The sequence below is a fragment of the Anser brachyrhynchus genome, assembly GCF_964034855.1.
Source record: "Anser brachyrhynchus genome assembly, chromosome: 21".
Classification (NCBI taxonomy): domain Eukaryota; kingdom Metazoa; phylum Chordata; class Aves; order Anseriformes; family Anatidae; genus Anser; species Anser brachyrhynchus.
Window position 1 is genome coordinate 1,612,729 of NC_137714.1, and position 21,405 is coordinate 1,634,133.

The following is a 21,405-nucleotide window of genomic DNA, read 5'->3' on the forward strand; positions in this document are numbered from 1 at the left end:
CTCCCTCGCCTGCTCGCCCCTCGGCCTGCCCCTCGCTCCACTGCAGCCCCCCGTCTTTGCGTTGTACCCCACGCTGCGTAACGCAGCTCCTTTTTTTGCCAGCACCGTTTCTTTGCAGCGCAGCCCCCTTTATTCTCATCATCACCTCCCGTCTATTTCACACAGCGCCCCGTTTCTGCAGCGCAGCCCCCTTTATGCTTCCGAATACGCCCCGTTTCTGTGGCGGAGCTCCCTCCATCACCTCACGTCGCAGCCCCTCTTTTCCTCCTCGCCCCCTTTTTTGCCACGCAGCCCCCCCTTATTGCTGTACATCGCAGCCCTGACTGGCCACATACGGGGGACATAACACCCCATTTCCCATCTTGCACCCCCTTTTTGTGGAGCACCCCCGTTTCCCACTCTGCACCCCCTTTTTGCAGGACCCCCCCATTTTGCCGCCCCCCCTCGCTGCGCCCCCCATTTCTTCCCCCCCCCCCGCAGCGCTCTGCCCCCGCGCGCCCCCGCGCATGCGCGGTGCCGCCGCCCGGCCGCGGGGCGTTGCGCGCCCGCGCTCCTCCTCCTCCCCCCCCCCCCCCCCCCCCCGCCCAATGCCGGCGGCGGGGCCGCGGCGCGCGCCCGTGCGCGCAGTGCGCCTGCGCGGGGGCCCCCGTGTGGCGCTGCGAGAGGCGCGGGGGGGGGCGAGCGAGCGGAGCCGGCGGAGCCGCGAGGGGCAGGAGGGGGGGGGCGGCGGCGGGGGAGGGGGCGGAGGAGCAGGAGGAGGAGGAGGAGGAGGAAGGGGGGGGCGGCGGGGGGGGCGCCGCGCTGCCGCTGCCGGAGGAGGAGGAGGAGGAGGAGGAGGAAGCGCGAGCGAGCGCGCCGGGGCCGAGGCGGGGGGCGGCCGGCAGGGAGCGGAGCCGCGGCGGGGGGGGAGCCCGCCGCCCGGCAGCCAGGGGGCCCCCCCGCAGCCCATGGTGCCGCCCGCCGCCGCCGCCGCCGCCGCCGCCGCGGGGGGAGGCAGCTGAGGGCGGCGGGGCCCCGCGGCGGAAGAGGCGGAGGGCGGCCGGCAGGAGGCGGGGGCGGCGGCGGGCGAGCGGCGGCGGCGGCGGCGGGCGGCAGCGCTGCGCGGGGGGAGGCGGCCGGGAGGCCGGGCAGGGGCCGGGGCCGGGGCAGGGGCGGCGGGCTCGCCCCGCGCCGCGCAGCATGGTGCGGGAAACCAGGCACCTCTGGGTGGGCAACCTGCCGGAGAACGTGCGCGAGGAGAAGATCATCGAGCACTTCAAGCGGTGAGTGGGGCCGCGGGGGCGGGCGGGGGAACCCCGGGGGGCGGCGGGGGGCGAGGAGCGGCAGGACGGGGCGCGGAGCCCCGGGGCCGAGCGGGCTGCGCCCCGCGGGGGGGGGGGGGGGGCGGCCGCGCCGCCTCCGCCTCACCCCTCCGGCCCTCCGCCGTGCGGAGCCGTCCTCTCGCCGCCTCGGTTGTGTTCCCGTTCGTGCGCGGCCTCCCCTCCCCGTCCGCTCATCCCGAGCTGCGGGATGCTCCGGTGCGGGCAGCGGCCGTGCCCCCGCGCTGCCGGCCGGAGCGCCCGGAGGTGCCGAAGGCGACGGCAGCCCCGCAGAAAGCCCCGAAGGCAGCAGCTCCCTGCCCCGGAGCCCTCCACGAGGGCAGCGCTCCGCGGGCCGGGCTGGTTATTGTTGGCTGTTGGTGTTTTTTTTTTTTTTTTTTTTCCTCCTCGGTGTGTCGTTGCATAGATTAACCCAGCTCCCACGGCGCAGCTCACGAGGAAGTAGTGGCTGTTTGCATGGTTGTATTTTCCTCCTCCCCGCTGCATATTTCCGTGCGAGAGGAGGCTTCTCGTGAGTCGCAGCAACACTGTGGGAAACGTGCGCGCACAAAGTTGATGCCCTGCGCTGCACGCTGGAAGCTTCTCTTAGGAAAAAAGAAGAAGGCGACGAGCCCGGGGTGCAGCCGCTGACCTCCCACCAAGCGATTTTGGGGTTTTGTTTTTTAAATTCCGGAAGGATTTGGAAGCTTCCTTCAGTCTGCCTCGCTCTGCTGCCTTAGCGCTGGAAAAATGACGGCGCGTCCTTAATAATGAGTCACCATGGGAAAAATAGATGTGGTTACTAACATGCGAGGAGGCTGGGCCGGGGAGCCCGCTGACAGATGGCGGGCCTCGGCTGCCTCCCTGCCCGCAGCCTCGGCCCGAAAAGGGGCCCTGGGGTGCTGCCCCCCGGCTCGCTCACAGCCCCCCGGGTGGCACCGTGCCCCGCATGGGGTCCGGGGCCACGGCTCGTGGTCCCCCCGCTGCCTGTACGCAGCCCCGGGCCGAGCCGAGCGGCCCCGGGGGGCTTCTCCCCGCGCCCGGCTGCTGCCAGGCAGCCTCTAAAATGGCGGCGGGGCCCCGGCGGCGTGGGCAGGCGGCGCGGGGGCTCGGGCACCCCCGGGGCTGTGGGCAGGGGGCCCCGCCGCGGGGCGATCGTGCGGGGCTGGGAGCCAGACGTGGCGGCAGGGCAGGAGCTTCAATAAAAAACCAGAAATCGTAAAAAAAAAAAAAAAGGCTCAGCTGCGTATCAGCACTCGGAGCGGGGGCTGCGCCGACCTATTTACCCGTCGCTTCTCTTCACGTTTATCCCCCCCCCCAAGCCTTGCGTTCCACCAACGCCGCTGTCGGTTGCGCTCTCGGTGGCTCCCACGGAGGGGATGGCACTTTGGCGTTCGCCGTGGTTTGTGGTGTCCCCGAGCCCAGGTCGCGGGATCGGACGTTATACAAAGGCAGGGTTCGGGGGAAGAAAATGCGCTGCGGGGCTGTTTGTTTAATTCCAGGCATAGCTAGCCGAGGAAATACGAGGCACTCGAATGGAAGTGGAAATTTGACATTCCTGGGTCTTATTTTGTCCATGCCTCCTCTTTTGTAAGATGTATTAAAGCAGGAAAAAGTTGCTATGGTACTGTTGCTTAGAGATGGATGTGGAAAAAATGGTAGGCTCTGAATTAATTACCTTTTTTTTTTTGTTGTTTTTACCTTTGCGAGTTTCGATTGGTGGCTTTGGAGGGAGGTTTGCTGCCAGGCAAAACCCTTCATTCCTATAATTTCTCGCTTTGTTTTGAAAAGAGATTTCTTTCAACATTAGTGCGTTTCGAGGAGGCCGGTCTTGCACGAGTAAACACACGGGTAAAATACGCTCCAGCCGCTCTGTGCCTATGCTCTACGCATCTGGCTCCAGTCTAAGCATCTGGCTCAGGGTGCAGGTACTGGAGGGGAGGACGAGGGTCGCCTCGGCAGCCCCGCGGGCGTCCGGCCGCCCGGATCTCTGCCGCGGGTGCCTGTAGCCCCGGGTGCCGGCGAGGTGCAGGTACTGCCCGCGGACAATGGAGCCGCGCTCTTTGTGTGCCGGGGCCCCGTGTCACGGGAGCGGGCCCGCGCGGAGGGCGGCTGCGACGCGGAAGGCTGCCTTCTTGGAAAGAAGAGTTGTCGCGTTTGGAGCGCGAGCCTGAGGAGACGGAGATGATCTCGGCGAAATGGAGTTCCCACCCATCCCCCTGCCTGCGAGCGGCCGCTGGCGGCACCGCGCTGCCAGCGGGAGGGAGTTGGGGAGCAGCCTGCCTGGAATCCCCCGGCCTGGGCAGCAGCGGTGCCCGCGGGGTCTTTGTGTGTCCCCTTGGCTTATGAGGTGCTGCAGCTCCTGTCTTAGAGCCTGTGTGCAAGCTGTCCTGCTGTTCCCCAGCATCTGCTAGGAGCGAGTTTGGGAAGCGTGACCATCCTGCTTCCAAAGAAGCAAAATTCAAGGGCGACTCTAAAACTTCAGGCCTAGCAGGCATGCTCAGTATGAGGGGTGTGCTGTTTTTTTCTTCTTTTCTTTCCTTGTCCAGTTACTGTGGGCACCTTGCTGGGGTTTGCAGTCTTTCAAGTCATTTTTTAAGAGAAGGAACTAAGACGAAAAAAGCATTTTGCAGAAGCTATCTTTTTGGTTGTAAAACACTCTTGATTGGTTACAACACTGTTTATGAATTCTCCTCTCAGATGAGCAAATACTGAAGTTGGTCTCAAATCCTTGGCTTATTGAGTAGTGTTATTTTTTTCCTGAAAACCCCTTTTTATATATTGTCTCCATACTAAAAGGGATAGCAAGAGAGTGATTTTGGGTGTATTGTAAAAAACTGAAATCACTCTGGGCTTTTGTTTTGTTCTCCTAGGCAGCTACTCCCCTCTTGAAAAACTTCTTTCTAACGTGCTGTATTTTCTTTCGTGCTGTATTTTCTTTCGGAGAGTTACTCAGGCATTCCTGAATATGAAAGCAATGGGGGCCAGGAGCTGGGGTCCGCAGTTAAGATGGAGCAAACACTGAGCCTCTGGTAGGGTGTCGGGGCAGAGCTGGGCGCGTGGGGAAGCAGTGGTAGCAATCATTCTGGGTTCACCTAATTAACGCTGTCTTGACTAGCAGGAAAAAAGTCATTCACCATCACTGGAACAGATGCTCGGCAGCTTGCGGAACAAGGCAACTAAATATAGTAACAGTTGTCCCCAGCACAAGTGTTGGCCTTCCATATTTTTTTTTTCCCTGTGTTTTCTCCTGGTTAATCTGAAAGAACACGGCTTTGTCCCTTTATTGGTGTTTTAAAGGGCAAGAGGAGTAAAAGCCTCTTGATTGCGAGCTGTGTGACTTTGGTATGCCATCTCGTATTCTGTGGGAGAATTAAGATGTTCAGAGGGGCAACCAAGCCCAGGAGAAACCCTGGGTTTCGGGGAACAAACGCGCTCCTTTAAAGTCACTGTGAATACGTTGCAGATCAGAGCAGCCTTGGAGGAGACGAGTATCGTAACGTTTCTTTAAGCCCGCTGGAAAAGCAGCGAGCTTTGTCCGGCGTCACGCTGCTCCCACTCCTGGTCCGAGGGGTGTAGGATACCCTCTGGAGAAGCGGTTGGCGTTTGCAACACCACTGCTCTTTGGAGTTGCTCTGCAGTACATGGGCGTAATCGAGAGCACGTGTTTGTTTTCAGTAACTTCCAAATACCGTTCGGTCAGCTTACAAGAAAGCGTTGTGTCTGATGGTTGGGAGCCTGGGAACATGAAGCCTCCCTGCTCTCTGCTCCGTGCATTGCCGCGGAGGGCGAAGGCGGCGCAGCGGGATGCTGGTCGACTGCTCCCCGGCTCGCGTGGGGCAGAGCAGTAGGACTGCCACCGGGGCACTGGCTTGGGGCCCCGGGAAGAAAACCCCCCATGGCTGTTCAGTGTCGGAGCTGTTTATTTAGGACAGCACCGTTTCTCCAGCCTTCCCCGCTTACGACACCAGCAGGTCTTTCAGTGCCTTTCCACAGGATCGGGCTTGAGTCGGATGTAGGAGCGCTGCAGTTTTTCTAGTAAAATTCTCAAATACGTTCCCGAGCTTTTATTGCTTATAATCTAGTAGTGGTTCTTGGATATCACTTAAGATGCAAACACATGGGTAGTTACGCTAAATCAGCTTTGCATATAGAGGTCCCTAACCAGATGTTAGGTTTGTCTGAGGAAGAGGCAGGAATATGGATGCGGAATGAACTATTTCTGCTTTTTTCCCCTCTGTTCTTACCACTTTTAGGTGATGGTGTTTTCACAGCGCAGGCGCTAGCCTTTTTAGCTCAGCGCCTTTGAAAGGAAGGGGAAGGTAAAATTTATGCCTGTGCTTTGTTGAGGCAGTGTCTGGAATATCAGGCAATGTCGGCACTTGGTTATGCTGCGTTTTACAAACATCTCCAGTAAGGTGACCTTAGTTTTGCGGAACACAAAATGCAGGAAGATCGTGGGAAGGCATTTGGTTGGGGGATTAAGGCATGGGGATTAAGCTAATTGCCCAGAATCAGATGGGAAAGACAGACATGGAAGGCGCGAGGCGTGTACTGCCTTCCCGAATCTCGGTCCGGCTCCTTAGCGAAAGCCTGCCTCGCACCGCACGAAGGCTTTTCAGCCGAGGGGCTAAAGGAGCACGGGTGCTGGTGGCGCCCCTGTTTTCCACTACACCTCCGGTGGTGCTGCTGTCCCTGGCCCCGATGGGGAAGTGCCCTGAGCAGCCGCCTGCTTCCCCACGGCCGAGCTGCGCGGAGGATGGCTCCTCGGCACTTCGGGGTCCGCGAGTCTGCTGGCTGCTCCGCGTCTTGCTCTTTGCGTGCACTTGAGGTGGCAGCTTGGTGACGCCACGCTCGCCAGGGAGATGCCTATATAATTACTTCAAAGAAACTTAATGAAGAGCTGCACGGAGCACAGATTTGGACTAGGCTTCTATTAAGTGTTTTTAAACGCTGAGCCGTGTTAGAAAGATAAGTGGATGTCACTTGGTTACAAAATTCTGTCCTCTGGTGAGCCTTTCCAGCATTGCTTGTTGCCTGAGAGTTCTTCAGAGGGTCCTGGTTGCATGTCCTGGTCCTGTTCTGTATGAAAGGCTGCTCTGAAGTCACGTTGGCTTTTGGTATTTCTTGAGCTTACTCTAAATTCCATTGGTACGACAATAAATAATCCTGATGCCTTTTCTGGTGGATAGCTGAATGCCTAACTCAGTTGTGTGAAAGCTCCGTGAGGCTGCTCGATGTGCACAGGAGATGCTTGTTGGAGCTTGAGGGTTGCCGTGGCCGAATCTGGGTCGCTGGAAGCGTTTGGCTCCCCGTGGAACCCCTTCTGTGAAGAGAGAAAGCAGACTGGTGCACAGAGAACGTAACAGCCCTTGTGAGGCGTACGCGGATATTAAACCCATTCATCAACTTAAAACAGGGGACTAGGAAAGGCCTAAAGCTGTTTTTGATAGTCTTGTTGACTGTTTTTTTTTTTTCCCCCAATGCTTTTCATAGGACAGAAAGTCATGCCAAGTTCTCCGGCAGATGACCTTATTGCAGTCTTAAGGTGTGTCCAAAATTAGGTCCTCGTCTTTGCTGAGGGCCAAGAAGCGCCAGCTAGCATTTCATAAAAAAGGAAGCAAATATCCAAATGAGCGGAGGGCAGGCTGCAGTCCTTGGGCACGTTAGTGAGTCAGGGTGAACCTGGAGCTTTGTTTTCCTGAGCCGATGTGCTGCGACTGCAGACTGACTGGCTGCTCTGGTGGCTTCACGCTGTCGTCAGCTTGTGAGCAGGAGGAGGAGACGCGTTCTGCACATGAAGATGCACCTGAGGAGCAATGACTGCCAAAGCGAGGTGTTCTGGTGGCGTTTGGGGATGGTGGGAAGGGGGTGAAGGTGAGGGTTACCCCTCCTGGCTGCTGTCAGGTTGCTTCAGCCGGCACTCCGGGAGGCGCTGGTGACGGGGATGTAAGCAGTTAAGTTGCTTGTGCGGTGGATAAGGTCTGGTTTTGGTGGCTACCAAAAATAAGCACTTGTGAGATACAGCGTACGTGTTTTTTATTAAGCTCTGTGAACTCGCTGAGGTCTGCGAACGCCCTGAAACCAAAGACTGGAAAGGCAAACATTCTTAAACAATGAACTAAGGAATAAACTAGAAAATATGATTACTCTCCATAATAAGATTTTGAGTTTAGCTGCGTCTTCGGCATGCCAATTTAGAAATCTCGTGGGAGGAATATGAGCCTGAAGATGGAAATTCACAGTGTACAACCAGCCTCGTGGCTTACCTTCACATGAGTCTCTGTAGTGTTCTGAAGATGATTTGAACAGTTAATGAAAATCAGACAAAAGCTGCTTTTTTGCTGCCGAGCTAGCAAGTCACTGGCTCGGACCTGATGAGGGTACGTGCGGGGGCAACGCCGGAGCCTTTGCCTTTCTGCCTGCCTGGAGAGCTCCCTTTGTGGCTGGGTCATGTCAGCTCCGGTCTCCTCGGGTCCGAGAACCCGTCTCTAATGCTCGTCTGCAGTAATGTTTTAAGATGTGATGACGACTTCTGTGTAATGAATAAAACACAGTGACTGCTTTGGTTTCTGCATTTCCATAGTTATTGTTTAACCTACTAACACTGTGTAATCGTCGCATACAATCTGTAAAATCCTGTAGTGTGAAGATAACATCCCTTAATAAAAGAATAAACAGTTACAGACTTTTCATAAATACACCACGATATATTCCAGGGACTGCTGCAATCTGATCTGTTAACGGGGTAGATTGACTATGAAGGCAGTGTCTCTGAATTCATTTGAAACAACATACTTCTCAAGACGGATTTTTTGGAAGTGTACCCTGTAGCACTGCGTGCGGCTGGCTCCGTACGCTATTTTGTATATTCATGCGTTGTCTGAGGTCCAAATATTCATGGTGACTTGGGCGAGAATGCAGCAGAATTGGGATGCGAAAGGAACATCAATTTTCCGCTCAGAGAAACTAATCATGGGAGACGAGCGGCAGCCTATCTCAATGACCAGTCTCTGTTTAAAAAACCCAGACACTTTTTAAGAACAAAAGGGAGCTTTTTTGCTTCCTTTCTCTTCCCCTTTTTAATTAAGCTCAGCAATTTAAAATTGAAAGCGCTTTCTTTTAGTACACTTAGATCTGCGGTGTGCATGGCCAAGTCTAATGAAAGTGTGCTGAACGTGCTCTGGTCTCACGTCGAAAAGCGAGATAAATCCGAACATCCCTGGGAGCAGCGTGGATAGATGATCCGCACCAGCGCTCTCTGCAGATGGAGGCAATGGTGACTTGTTTGTGTCTTCCTCTTGGATGCCCTCCTATCCAAATACAAGACCTTGCATGTCTTCTGTTACCCTCTGATGTGGTAGGAAACTAGAGCTGGATTCACACCAAGCTTTTGTCACAGTGGTGACCGGGTACGCAATCACAGCTGGTTTTGAAGTAATCTTTTAGCTCAGTGAAAAGAGTACTGCCAGGCTGTAACTTCTTTAACGAGCGGCGAATCGGTTTTCCTCCAGGTAGAAACCTGAGCTGCTGATGTCCTCTGTCCGTGGGACTCACTATGAATAACTTGACGTCCCTGTCGTGGCTGTCCCCGCGCGCAGCACGGAGCGCCGAGCTGGGGTCCGTCTGATCGTGCTGCTGGCGTGAGTGGTGCCTCCTGTCCCCGCCGGCGGGGGCGGCTGCCAAAAAGCACATAGAGGCTTATTTCAGCGTTCCCTCTTCAGGCGCTCCGTGGCAGCTGTGGGTGACCCGGAACAGTCAGTAGGGCAAAATAAGAAAGATAAATTGCCAAGTTGGATGTTTAAAGTAGTCATCGCTGGAGGAAAAAGTCTTCCGGCCTCATTCACATCCTGACTGTGAGGAGAATAAAAGCTCAGAATGGATAACTATCTCCCTTGTATACGGAATCAAATCTGATTTAATTTCAGGAATTCGTGCTCGTATGTGGGAGATGCAGCTCTTGGAAAGCCATCTCAGTACGCATCTAGGTGGCTAACGATGTGCACAGTGACCTCCTTGTAGTGAAAGCTGAAATGAACCCTTGGTCTTCTCCTGAATTCTCAAACAACTGGTTCGATGTATTAGTAGCAGGAAAGCTTTGCTATGTTTAAAAAATAAGTGTGTTTTCAACGTTGACGCAGATTGTATATGTGGCTGAGGGTACATCGAGATGTGCGGGATCTGGCAGAGCTCAGGAAGTGTCTCTTCCTCCCCATTGCTCGGAGACTTTGGTCCCACAGCTGGGGTGCCTGTTCCTAGCTCATGTCAGAGTGATTTCTGACAGTGGGCGTCTGGGGGTGAAGCAGATCAGCAGAACAGTGTCAGGAAGGCGCTCTCGTGGCGGTTACGCTGCCGTAGCTGGCTGCGTTAGGGCAGGGAGGGCAGGAGGAGCACCGTCAGTGTGCGGGTCCTGGCACAATTCCCCCGCCCCTGGTTTCAAGAGAGTGACCTGCCTGGAGTGGGTGAGCTGCTGGGGTCGGGGACTTGGACGTGTCTCTGGGGCTGTGGATCCATGGCTGCTTTCCGTGAGGAATGAATTTCAAGTTGTTGAGGCTGGTTGCTCGTTCAGACGGTGGTGGTTCACGGCGAGGAGCGATCCCAGTGCTTGGGATGGTCTCGGTGAGGGCAGACGAATCCACTTTATTTTTATGTTCTTCTGGAATACAGTTTCTTGGAAAACCTACAAAACCTTGTAGGAAGACAGGTTATAAAGTTTGTTTCACTAGAGAAGTATGAACCGGCGATCACTGAGACTCGTAAAGCCTTAAGATGGTACGTATTTAAAGTACTTTACAGCATGGCAGGGAGACCATAATGTTATGACTCTGCATTTTCCTCCATCTGCTGCTGAATACATGCAAAGCAGGGCTTGGAGAAGCAAAACTGAGATGGGGATTTACCCTTTCATGTAAGAATGAAAAACCTGATTAAGCAGGAGATGCCCCTACAGTTGCAATGCAAGTACGTTCTTAAAATCGAATCCGACCAAATCCTAAAAGCATTCACTCAAACGAAAAGGCTTGAGCAATTCCTGTTCAGAAAGCATTTAATGCAGCCTATCACCACCAGTATTTTTGAAGAAAATCTGCCGATTGTGCTTTAGGCTGGAAGGAGAGATGCCCTGGAGATGGAATTTGGTGGCAGTGCATCTAGTGCGTAGTAACGTGGTGCCATGCATCTGTGTAGGTTGGAGGAGAAAGAATTGCAGTGCATCGTCCTTGGTGTGTGGTTGAGCACGTTCTCTGCCTTGCAGGGCTCCTACAAATTTCTGTAACCTCTTTAGGCTTCTGGGAGTGGTTTTACTGTTCAAGAACAGTCTAATTCTTAAATATTCTGATCTGCTAAGAGAGCAAGACTGATGTGATCTTGCCCTGCATGCGTATCTTCCCTAATCACTGTAGAACCCGTTAGCCAGTTTCAGCTAAACTTGAGGGCAGAGGAGGTGCTCGCAGTCTCAGAGATGCAATGTTCCTGCGCGTTTCATGAAAACAAGCGGTTTTAATAGAGGAGGGAGACCTGATTAGCGGCCCCATGGAGAGAAAAGCTGCAGCGTGCGTACAACCCTTATTAGACATTAAAGAATCCACATGGGAGAGAGGTGTTCCTAACCGTGGGAAAAGCTGCAGCGGGAACTGGCATTTATTGGACGCCAGGGAATTCGACCTCAAGACATGCATCCATAAGAAATGAGTCTTCATTATTACTGCACACAAAGCTGCTTTGATTTTTTTTTTTTAATAATACGAAAATGTGTATTACCGGTAAGCCCTGCTATGGGTGCTTGTGTACTTCTCCTCGATTGTGCAGAAGTGGCTGCTGGTACAAGTTCCTTACTGACGGAGCTTCTGTCTGTTTGCTGGGTGGCCAAGGCGGCTGTGCTGACGGAGCTTTCGCCCACACTGTTCAGCACTCAGCCCCTCGCTGCGGGACGGTCAGGGTTTGCCTTTTGACCGCGAGGCTGGCGTTGCAGGAGCTGCTGGCTGCGGCGAGGCGCTGCGTGACCTGCTGAGCGCGGGCCGAGGGCTTTTCCCAGCTTGCTTCAGGTGATCCCGGTGCCCAGAACGCGGCGTATTAACACCTCGGCGGTATCCAGATGGTATCCAGATGACTTTGCCGTGAAGATGTAAATAAAATGTCGTAATTAGGATTGACTTTTACTTTGGATCCTAAAATGGAGCATTCAGCTGAGCTGTAAGCAAGAGGCGAGCGCTTATTTCAGCATGGAGTTATCTACCAGACTATCTGATATGCCGAGCGTGTTGCTCTTAAATAACAGGTATCAGAAGTATCAGTGAATGTGCCTATGCTAGCTTTTTAATTTCCTACTTTGTCATCTCTTATGGAGGGATTACGAGAATAGACAAAGCCCTCGCTGTTCTCAGTGCGTGGCAGAAACACGTGCTGTATCTCATTAACAAAACCCCTGTTTGTAGTCAGAGCTGGGAGATTTCCCATAAAATGCTGTTAGGCTAAAGTGAGCAGGAAAATGCAGGATAGGCCTGGGCTCGGCTAGTATTTTGGGCTGAGGGGAGTTAGGGTCGGCGCGTTAAGGGTTCAGCCCCGTCATGTCAGCAGTTTGCCTTAGCGCCGTAACCTCGTTGATGGTTTGTGCTCCTGAACTTTGAGAACTGTTTAAAAATCTTTATTGCTAGACAGCTAGCAAGAATGCCCTGCAGAACTTTATTCCCCGCCCCCCCCCCCCAAAGGTCTCAGGGCCAATAAAGATCACTCTAAACAAGTTTTAAAGCATCTAAGATTGCAATCTAGAAAAGCATGGGAGCTTGGTAATTAGGGCGTGTTTCTGAATCACTGCTGCCACAAGGTCTGTTCGCCATACGGTTTGAAAACCAGCACTCCTTGTGATATGGAGAGCTTTTATTTTGCGTGGTTTTGTGAAGGTAAAGGTTTTCAAAGCCTTACATCGTGTGGATTCACCACTCACCGACAAGCTCTCCTACTCTCGATCATCCAGAATGCTACCCCGGCCTCTTGTGATGGCTTATCATTGTAGAAACAGTCATTTTGTGCAGAGAAAGGTAGAAGTAAAGGCATTGAATTTGCTTTATTTTTAGCCATCTTTAACGTGACATAGCAGCTGGAGATAAGGAGCGTCCGTGCCATACGTTGAATCTCTGGAGGCTGCTGGAAGTGCTCCATACGTTGCTGGCAGCTTTGTGCCGCTACCCTCGTCCTGGTTGGTTTCGTCCCTGCGTGCTTCCCCTGAGAACCCTGTTCTTAGAAAACGGGGAAGACGGGGCGCTCGGAGGAGGGTTCCACGGTGGTGCTGTCGGGTTCTTTAAAGGGGCGTGTGCGTGGGCACGTTAGATAAATACTCTGGAACGTCACACTATTTTCACCGCAAGCCTGAAGAGCCAGTTGTTCGGTTTCAAAGACGGGTTGACGTGAGGGATTTCCAAGGTGCTCCGTGCGGAGCGTGGTCAGGCGCCCTTGGTCCTGGGCAGTCGCGTCCAGCTGGTCGCAGTGAGTCCTGCAGCAAGGTCTGCCTGCAAAGCAGCTGCTAGCGAAGGCCGGCAGCCGTGTGTACGTTTCCATGGTCGTCATTAAGCGTTCGCGGTACTGTTTGACAAATTCTCCAGGTTTGAGTGACAGGCTTACAAAGACGAGCAATTGTGGCTCATCAGGTGACGGTTCCCCGCATGCTGTTCATTTCAAGTAGTTTTCCAGGACTGCGGAATTCAGCCTGTTCTCTGTTGAGATTACATTTCCATTAGCGTGCATTATTTTTGTCCCAGCCCTGCGCATGCACTTATTTATGGCCTGCCTCTGGGTTTGCTTTCTGCTATTGATCGGTTGCTGTTTTCATGAAAGGACCCAAACCCAATAATGCAGTCCGCGCGTGGTCCGAGTACCTTTTGTTTAGATTCCTCTGTTCTGTATCTGTAAGCTCTCAAGTCTTCCTTCCATGTGATGATATTTGACCAAAGATATCCTGGTCCTCTGCTGAAGGCATGACTGGAAGCAGAATGCAATTCCAAAGGCTTGTGCCACTTAAAAGCACGTAAATATTTTCCATGGCAAGAAAAGTACGTGGCTATAATGAACATGAAGCACGGAATATGGTGGCACATCGTTTCTTAGGCCTGTTGTCTTCCCTCTCCATGGTCTGCGCCGTCAGTGGCGTGGCAGCGAGGGCCACGGCCAAGCTGGTGGCCCTGGCTCTGAGCAGTGTTTCCTAAAAAGAGCTGGTGGTGGGCCGAGGAACGGTGATCCATGCCAGCAGGAGAGCCCAGAAGGGACGCTCACGGAGGTGGCCTGGCGGCAGGATCCCTCCGGAGCCGGTTACCGGCAGCCTCGGTGCCAGCGCTGCCCCGCCACGGGAGCAAGTGCAGCGCTGGGAGCACGCGGGCTGGCCTGGCATTACAAATAAGGAGAAGCGAGGCAGACATCTGGCTAAGTATTACTTCAGGTCACATCGTTTTGTTATGAAATAACAGCAGAGGCAGAGGAACGCGATTGGCGGGGGGAAGCTTCGCGCTGTGTGCGCGTTTTACTGAATACTGCAGGCCGTGACTTGCCTGCGCCATCGCATAACCCCGCGCGCAAAAAGCCGCCCGTGCGCTCCCGATGGCTAAAGATAGCTGGCTGTAGTCGAAGTGAACCCAAGTGGATCCAGAATACCCAGACGTCCCCTCGCGGCGGTGTGTCTTCTCAAGTCGTGCCCCTAATGAGCGGTGCAGAAATGAGCACAAGAAACCTGTGTTATTTTTGATCTCGCGATGCGTCTCGCATGCAGGAGTATTGGGCGTAGCATCGTGCCGACTTCTCAACAACAGGTTTTTGTAGGCTGACCTGCAGAATTCTGCAGTGCTGAAAATGGGTGGGTATGAAGGGTTTTTGCAAGCTTGGGGGAGTCAGCATGAGAAATGAGGAGGTGATCCGAATTGAAGTGGGAATCAAGGAAAGCAGTTTAAATTAAAAAAGTGATCGCCCCTCTGATTCCAAGCTACCTTTTCCTACCTTGTGTATGCCATCTTAAAGGAGCTTAACCGCTTCATAAAACCACTCAGCTAAATGGTAATACTGGCTTACTGAATATTTGGCTTTCTTGTCATCCGCCCTTTGTTAGAAACGCCTTTGCTCGAGGAGGGCAGAGGCTGCTCGTGCCCGGGAAGACGCCCGCCGCACGCAGTGAGGAGAGCAGGGCTGCGGCCGGTGGCGACGTGGTGCCCGGGGAGCCGGCACAGCGCGGGCCAGCACCGTTGGCGTGTGGCGTTCACCAGCCGCCACGTTGTCTGCCGGTACGGGAGGAGGCTGGAGCACCACGAGCACGCCGAGCAGCCGTGCCAAGAGCCCAGAGACATTTCGGCTGCTTGTTTATAGAGGTGCTTTGATCTACAGTGAATAAACCGATAATGGTTAAATGACGAATTCCTTTTCTTTGTCTGAATAGCTGGATTAGCGTAGCTTTGTTCAAGCAGTGATTAGCTAGCAACTTTTTTTTTTCTGAAAGGGCCACCAGATTTCTGTTTATCGCGCGGTGTTACAGTCGTGCGCTGGTAGAGGGGCTCGCTGACATAACAGCCCTGGTGTGTCGGCTGTGGTTCTGGTTGAACTATAAACCCCTCTGAAAACACGGCCCCAGCCTGCTTCGCTACGATACGGGACGGGCTCGGAGCTAATGATTAATCGTCATGAGTTCCCCAGGCGGAGAGGCATTAAAAGCCTTGCTTTCATTAGGGTCCATGGATTCAGAGCTCAGCGAACGCCTCTTTGTTTTCTGCCGGGTCTGCCAGCGATTGTGAAATGCAGCTCGGACGGGGCTGACGCATAGGTGCAGGGATGGGCGGTGCGGCTTTAGAGGAGCCGCTCTGCGAACGTTACCAAAGGTCGCGGCGATGCCTCCGGTCCTCCTTTGTCCCCTCTTCCCAGCCCTTGGGACCCGGACAAAGGTTGCGTCGCGCAATCGGCTGCTCCTCGCAGCGCCTTCGCCTCCATCTTGCCTCTGCTCGCCGTCTGCTGCCGCCTCGCCTCCCCCAGCCCTCCCGAGAGCATCGTTCTCTTGCCATGTGTTGTTCTGCTGCAGTAACCCGTCTCGTGATGCGGCACTGCAGATCTCCCCTCCTCTCCCCCGGGGATTGGATGCGGAGCGATGCGGTCCTTGTCCCAGTGGCGCGGCACCGAAGGATGCGTGTGGTCCCCGGGCACTGACCTCGCAGGGCAAGGAGGACGCGGACCTTCCCCGTCGGCGGCCGGCCTCGCATGCTTAGGGCTCGCTGCGTCTCGCTTTTCTCTTGTCCCCCCATCTGCTTATGCTCCCTTTCTCCTCCCCCCTCCTGGCTCCCCGGCTTGCAGCAAAGACGATTGTCACAGATTATCCCCGGGGCTCAGCAAGGGCACGGTGCAGGACACCAGAGCATGGCGTATATTTGTGGAGCTGGATTAACGCGCCCGCGCCGAGCGGGGTGATTTAGGGCTGTGGCTGCAGGGGAATACAGGAGTAGCCTCCCCCACCCATTTCTGGTTTAGGGAAGAAAAATACATTGTCCCACATTTCACAGCAGTTTTTTTTTTTTTTTTAAATTCTTGAAATAGCTGGCAACCAAAGTACGCTTCTCCCAATATAAAATTTGAGCTCTGCTTGCAAGAGGTGTGCATTTGCTGGGTGATTTTGCTGGTAGAGGGGGAACATTGACATTCTGTCTTTTCTGCACTTCCTGGGCAGCATTAGTTTGAATATTTGAATGTTTTAACACATTTCTGGATCTTCTGCAGCAAAAGAAAATAGGTGAGGTTATAAAATAGGTGAGGTGTGTGTATGTTATAATAACACGTACGTGCCGTGATTTCAAAATTAGGGAATAAAAGAATTATCAGGATAGTGAGTGGGAACAGTCAGAGAGCTCATTTCTGATGTAACTGGCAGGCAGCACTTCATATTAACTAGGCTCTGGTGATTGCAGTCAGAAAGGTCAATTAGGATTTCAGTTTTTTTGAGGAGTGTTAATACATTTAAGTTTTTTTTTTTTTTAAACGGAAGATTGTAGACAAAGTATGGACTCACATTGCCAGAAACCAAATGTGTAAACAGTGAGCAAAAGGAAGGTACATGTTCGAACCAGTCAGCTCTGTAACTGCAGCATTTAGAAGAAAAACTCAAAGGAAATCAAAGTTAAAGCACTGTCCTATTGCAACAGCTTTTCTTTTGTTTGTAGAGGACTGGCACTGAAATGCATGATAAAGGGGCTTAGGTGATGCTAACTAACACACCTCGTTATTTTTCGTATTTTTGTCTTGTTTGTTCATGGCAATCAGTCTGATTTTTTTTCAGATGGGCTCTTCCTGTTTTCCTTCCCCCTTCTTCCTTTCCTGTTGCTTCTCTCTTTACATGTGCTACATCCAGTCAGGCCCATTTTTTTTTTCCTCGCACAAATTTTAGGAACCACGTCCTCTACTTTCCTGGTCTTTCTAAATTTTGCCCTCAAGGTAAGATTTGATAACCTCACCCAGCCTCAGAAGGGTGCAGACTCGGAGAAGAACCTTTCCTGCAGGACCATTATTTGTTCCTTGCTGTTTTTTGTTATAATAAAAAATGACCAGCGCCTCACTTTGGTGTCAGAAGTTAGAAAGCTCCTCTGAGAATTAACATTACTGTGCTGGACCCATGAGTACCAGGGCTGCAAGCTCTGCTCTGGGCAGCACACAGCCACGAGTGCGTCCCATGCGCGCCCCTGCCTTTTTGCATCTAACAAGGAGCTTTTAGACTGGCTTGAACGATGCTCTTGTTTGCACATATATCCCTTAACGAGCAGTGTGCCGTATTTGGTGGAGTAGAAAATCTAGAAGAATGAAGCCTAAATCCAATCCAGATCACATATGAAGTAGAGTAGGTCAGATTGGAATGAGGAGGCAGGTTTTCAAATCGTATTTAAGAATTAGTCATCCAGTAACAATGACGAAGTTTGAAGGTATATGGAAAGCCGTGCATAAACTGGAGTCAGATGCGGGTTCTGACAGCATTTGCTCCTCAGACGGGCGATTGTATTAGTTTTTTTCATGCTGTAGCTGAAAACAGCTTTTCTTGTTTAAGATCTGTTTACATCTGTTCGGAATTGTGCTGCCTTTGGGAACACAAAAAATTTTGCAATAGTTCTTTACACAGTTTACAAATATTTCTTCGTTATTTTTTCATTTGTGTATCCCTTTCCAGTTTGCCAGTACATCCCAAAATACGTTTCTTTGCCTCTTTTTGTCATGGATTAACATCTGAAGTCACAAGCCCTTACCTGCTTGGCTAAGCCTGGCTGAGAGAATGACCAAAACGTGACGTGTGGTTCCAAGCTCTTTTAAAATGCTGCCCTGTTCCCCCTGTCCATTTAATCCTCTCTGCTATGAGTCGACGCCAGTATTTGGAGACATTTTGACATCATGTTTTCTCACGTGCACAAAGGTGGTGCCTTTTTTCTCCTGGGCAGCTGCTGGCCGGGCTGCGCCCGTGTTGCAGAAACCCCGCGGCGTGCGCTCAGGGCCGGCGGTGCGCTCTGCCACCTCCTGCAACGTCCCGCATGGGGCTGGGCCGGCGGCGGGGAACGTGGTGCGGGGCTGGAGCAGCACCGTGCTGCACGCGTGTCCTGCGGGGTGCTCCGAGCCCAGGAGGCTGGGGCCGGGAACCTGCAGGAGCGAAGGCTGTCGTTTCCGCGCGGGATGGGTTACGTGCAGAGCAGGGCGGTGGAGTTGCTGTGTCAAGGTCATTTTTTTCTCAAGAAGATTGTCGGGATGTCTTTATTTTTACTTGTTGTGACACGGTTTTGTGTTAATTATGTCTTGCTCGTCAGATTAAAAATCAGAAGGGCTGCTCTAATTGCAAACACCTTTCTATTTCTTCAGCTGCTGTTGCTCTGTTATTATAAAAGGGGAGATCTCGTGGTATGCTAGCCAAAAGAGAGGGGGTTTGAAATTATTCTGGAAAGGGCACTTGGCTTTTTCCCCCCGTTTTGGAAATGCTTCCTCCAGCCTCTGCCGTGTTTTGAGATTGGTGTTCCTGCCATGCGTGAAGGGCAAATGGTTTGAAACTGATGTTGCTTTTTCTCTAGGCAATGTTATTAAATACCGTCTTTTTCTGCTTGCATTAATAGTTTTCCTTTTCTTTTCTTTTCTTGCAGATATGGACGTGTTGAAAGTGTCAAAATACTCCCTAAGAGGGGGTCGGAAGGCGGAGTGGCAGCGTTTGTGGATTTTGTGGACATCAAAAGTGCGCAGAAGGCACACAACTCTGTCAACAAAATGGGAGATAGAGACCTACGGACGGATTATAATGAACCAGGAACCATTCCCAGTGCTGCTCGGGGATTGGATGATACAGTTTCCATAGCATCTCGTAGTAGAGAGGTTTCTGGGTTCAGAGGAGGTGGGGGGGGGCCCACTTACGGCCCCCCACCATCGCTTCATGCACGGGAAGGACGTTATGAGCGGAGACTTGATGGGTAAGTTCCAAGGTTTCTCTAGGCAGGTATTTTGTATTTGATATGGTGAGAAACACAAACTCGTATATAAGGGGCCCCAGATGGATTTAAAATTTTGGGAATTATCTATGTTTCCTATTTTGGGTTGGAAACGGAAGTGATTTCTATCCCAGTGGCTGGTACCTTGTGGATCCATAGAGGATGTTTTCTGCAGCTGGTTGGATATCTACACTTGAAATAAGGTGGTTTTAAGATGGAAGATTTCCTTTGGCCAGCATCGATATTGGAGTTACTCTTTTCTAGAAGTAATGATTCCATTTCTTGGATAATATTAAGGCCTTATTCGGATGTATCCCTACTGCCAGATGGAGTTATCTTACTACAACATGTGGTGAAGTTCTGTATGGAGTATCTTCGGAATACTAGAACCTAAAATTCTGTGAAAGCTTGATGCCTAGTTCTCAGTTCTCACTATACGCAGTTTATATGTTAATTGGATTGTCACCAAAAATTTCCTAGTAGAATTTAATGATACAGTCCCTTGGATTCTACAAACAACACTTAGCCATGGAAATAACGCTTGGATGGAGAAGACCGAAGGCAGCTTGTGATGTTTCCATTTTGGATCTACATCATTTCCAAGTTATTGGGATTATTCTTTCTGATGGTATTGACAAAAAGAGCTGATGGACATTACTAAATTTTGGAAATTATATATATATTTTTAATGCTGGGATAAGAACTACTGCCTTGAATTTATTGGATGGTATACAATCAAGACGACAGTAGCCATGGGGAGTGGATTACTATATAGTCTCTTAAAAAGCTCTTTGCTGCTCCACATTAAACATACTTTAGTTTTTAAGGACGTGGCACTAATAATCAGTTTGTGGATACACCAATCAAAAATGACTGGGCTGGATGGTTACAAAGGCGGATAGAGGATGCCTGCTGGCCAACAGCGATGAGTGCCCTCGTGCATTGGGTGAACTACCAGCTGCTCGATTCAGACATAGGGCTGGAAATTAAAATAATGGATCTATTTAAGTGCCTTCTGTCTCAAGAAAGAAGTCTGGGGGTTTCAGAGTTATGGTTTCAGTCTGGGACTACTTGCTTCCAGTGGAATTTTTTTTTGTCTTGTCACTAAGATTTTTTTTTTCTTGTTGGTTCATCTAAAATATCATTTGACACCCTTGCCCATTAAGAAGGTGGATTACCCCTATAAGAGGGGCCAAAATTGGGGAAGTTATGTTCACAATTCTCTCCCTAGATTTAATTGGGAATATAGGTCGTGTTTCCACACTTGGAAAAGGTTGGTATGTCCTGCCCTGTGTATATTAGCCCCTCTCCTAACCCAAGTCAAACCCTCTCTTTCCACTAACTCCAGTAGTACTTAGTACTAATAGATAAATCAAAAAAGCACTGTAGCCATTAGATTTTCAGCTCTGCTAGCTCCTCTGTCTGTCTTCTGTGTCCTTCTCATGGATAAGGACTTTGTTCTTTTATGTCAGCTATAGCAGTAACCCTTTAGAAAATACTGCTTTTTCTCTTACCTGATTAAATCAGCTTTCACTGATTAACACTTTGTAGGATGCTAAATGCAATCATTTATAAAAATGTTGATCCTGGTCCTTCAAAAGGGGGAGAAAAGAGACATGTTTCTGTTCTACACCCTGAAATATCTTTAAAAACGTCATTGTTGTGAGCAAGAGATGAGGCAACAATGAATTTTAAGCACGTACATACATTAATGAAAATTTCTGTTGCACTGGTTAGGTAGTTTGTTACATATAATTTTTGAGAAAAAAAAGTGCAGGCGAGACATGAGTTAGTTCTGCAGAAAGCCTGAAAATGAGTTATAATTGAACAGCAGAGGGTGAATATATTTAGAGGATTAAGGATCTAGTGATTCATTGGGGAAGGAATTGAACTTCCTGAGATGCTAATTTAAAAAGATTCAAATCTGATTTTGAGTTTATAAAAGATATCTGAAATATTTCTGCCATTTTAAATGGAAGGCAGACCCGTGATGCAGGAGAGGCGGAGGAAGTATGAGGAGGAATTGGGTTATTAGGATTCAGGGGACTGAAGTGACTAATAATTGATTCTGAAGGAAGAATCTGAGAAGGCCGAGAAAAAGGTTGAAATGTCCTTCATGAGATGGATAATTAAATTTTTAAATTAACTTTGGTTACCCTGACATATTTAGAATTTTGCAAGTATTTCTTAAACGCTCAACATAATCATTCCTGATCTTTCATTTTGTGGAGGTAACTTAAAACATACCGTCCTGGTATTTGTCTAAATTAGACTACTAAACCATACGTAATGTTCCTTTAACTTTATCTGTCAGTTTTGCTATGTCTTTATTTGAGAGATCACACTAACATTCTTAGAACATAGAGCTTTCCTTAATTGACATACAAAATGTTTGGAATACTAAAACAAAATGGGTCATAGCTACTTCAAACTAGTGTGCCTATAAAGATAACAAATTCTGTGATTGCAGTAACAATAGCAGTCTCAACAAACACCTAGTGAAAAACTTAATTTATACTCTTTGTGTAGGGTTTTAGTATATTTTCCGGGCCTGCATCTTTTTTAGTAGTTACGAATACTTGCAATTTAAGTATTCTGACATCAGTAACCAGGATGTTTCTGTAGGGTATGCAGCTTTAACAAGAGTT

At 51.0% G+C, this 21,405-nt stretch overlaps 1 protein-coding gene across 3 annotated transcripts in view; it reads left to right on the forward strand.

Annotated features, from left to right (window-relative positions):
* The first annotated feature begins 1,076 nt into the window (after window positions 1–1,076).
* Window positions 1,077–21,405, forward strand: part of SPEN (spen family transcriptional repressor) — a 66,158-nt gene continuing 45,829 nt past the window's right edge. For 2 of the 3 annotated variants that reach the window (XM_080564380.1, XM_080564381.1), the window contains exons 1-2: window positions 1,077–1,262; window positions 18,419–18,739. In XM_080564380.1, the coding sequence (XP_080420506.1) occupies window positions 1,180–1,262; window positions 18,419–18,739 (404 nt within the window). In that variant the 5' untranslated portion in view covers window positions 1,077–1,179. The other variant, XM_080564382.1, reaches the window with a different exon arrangement.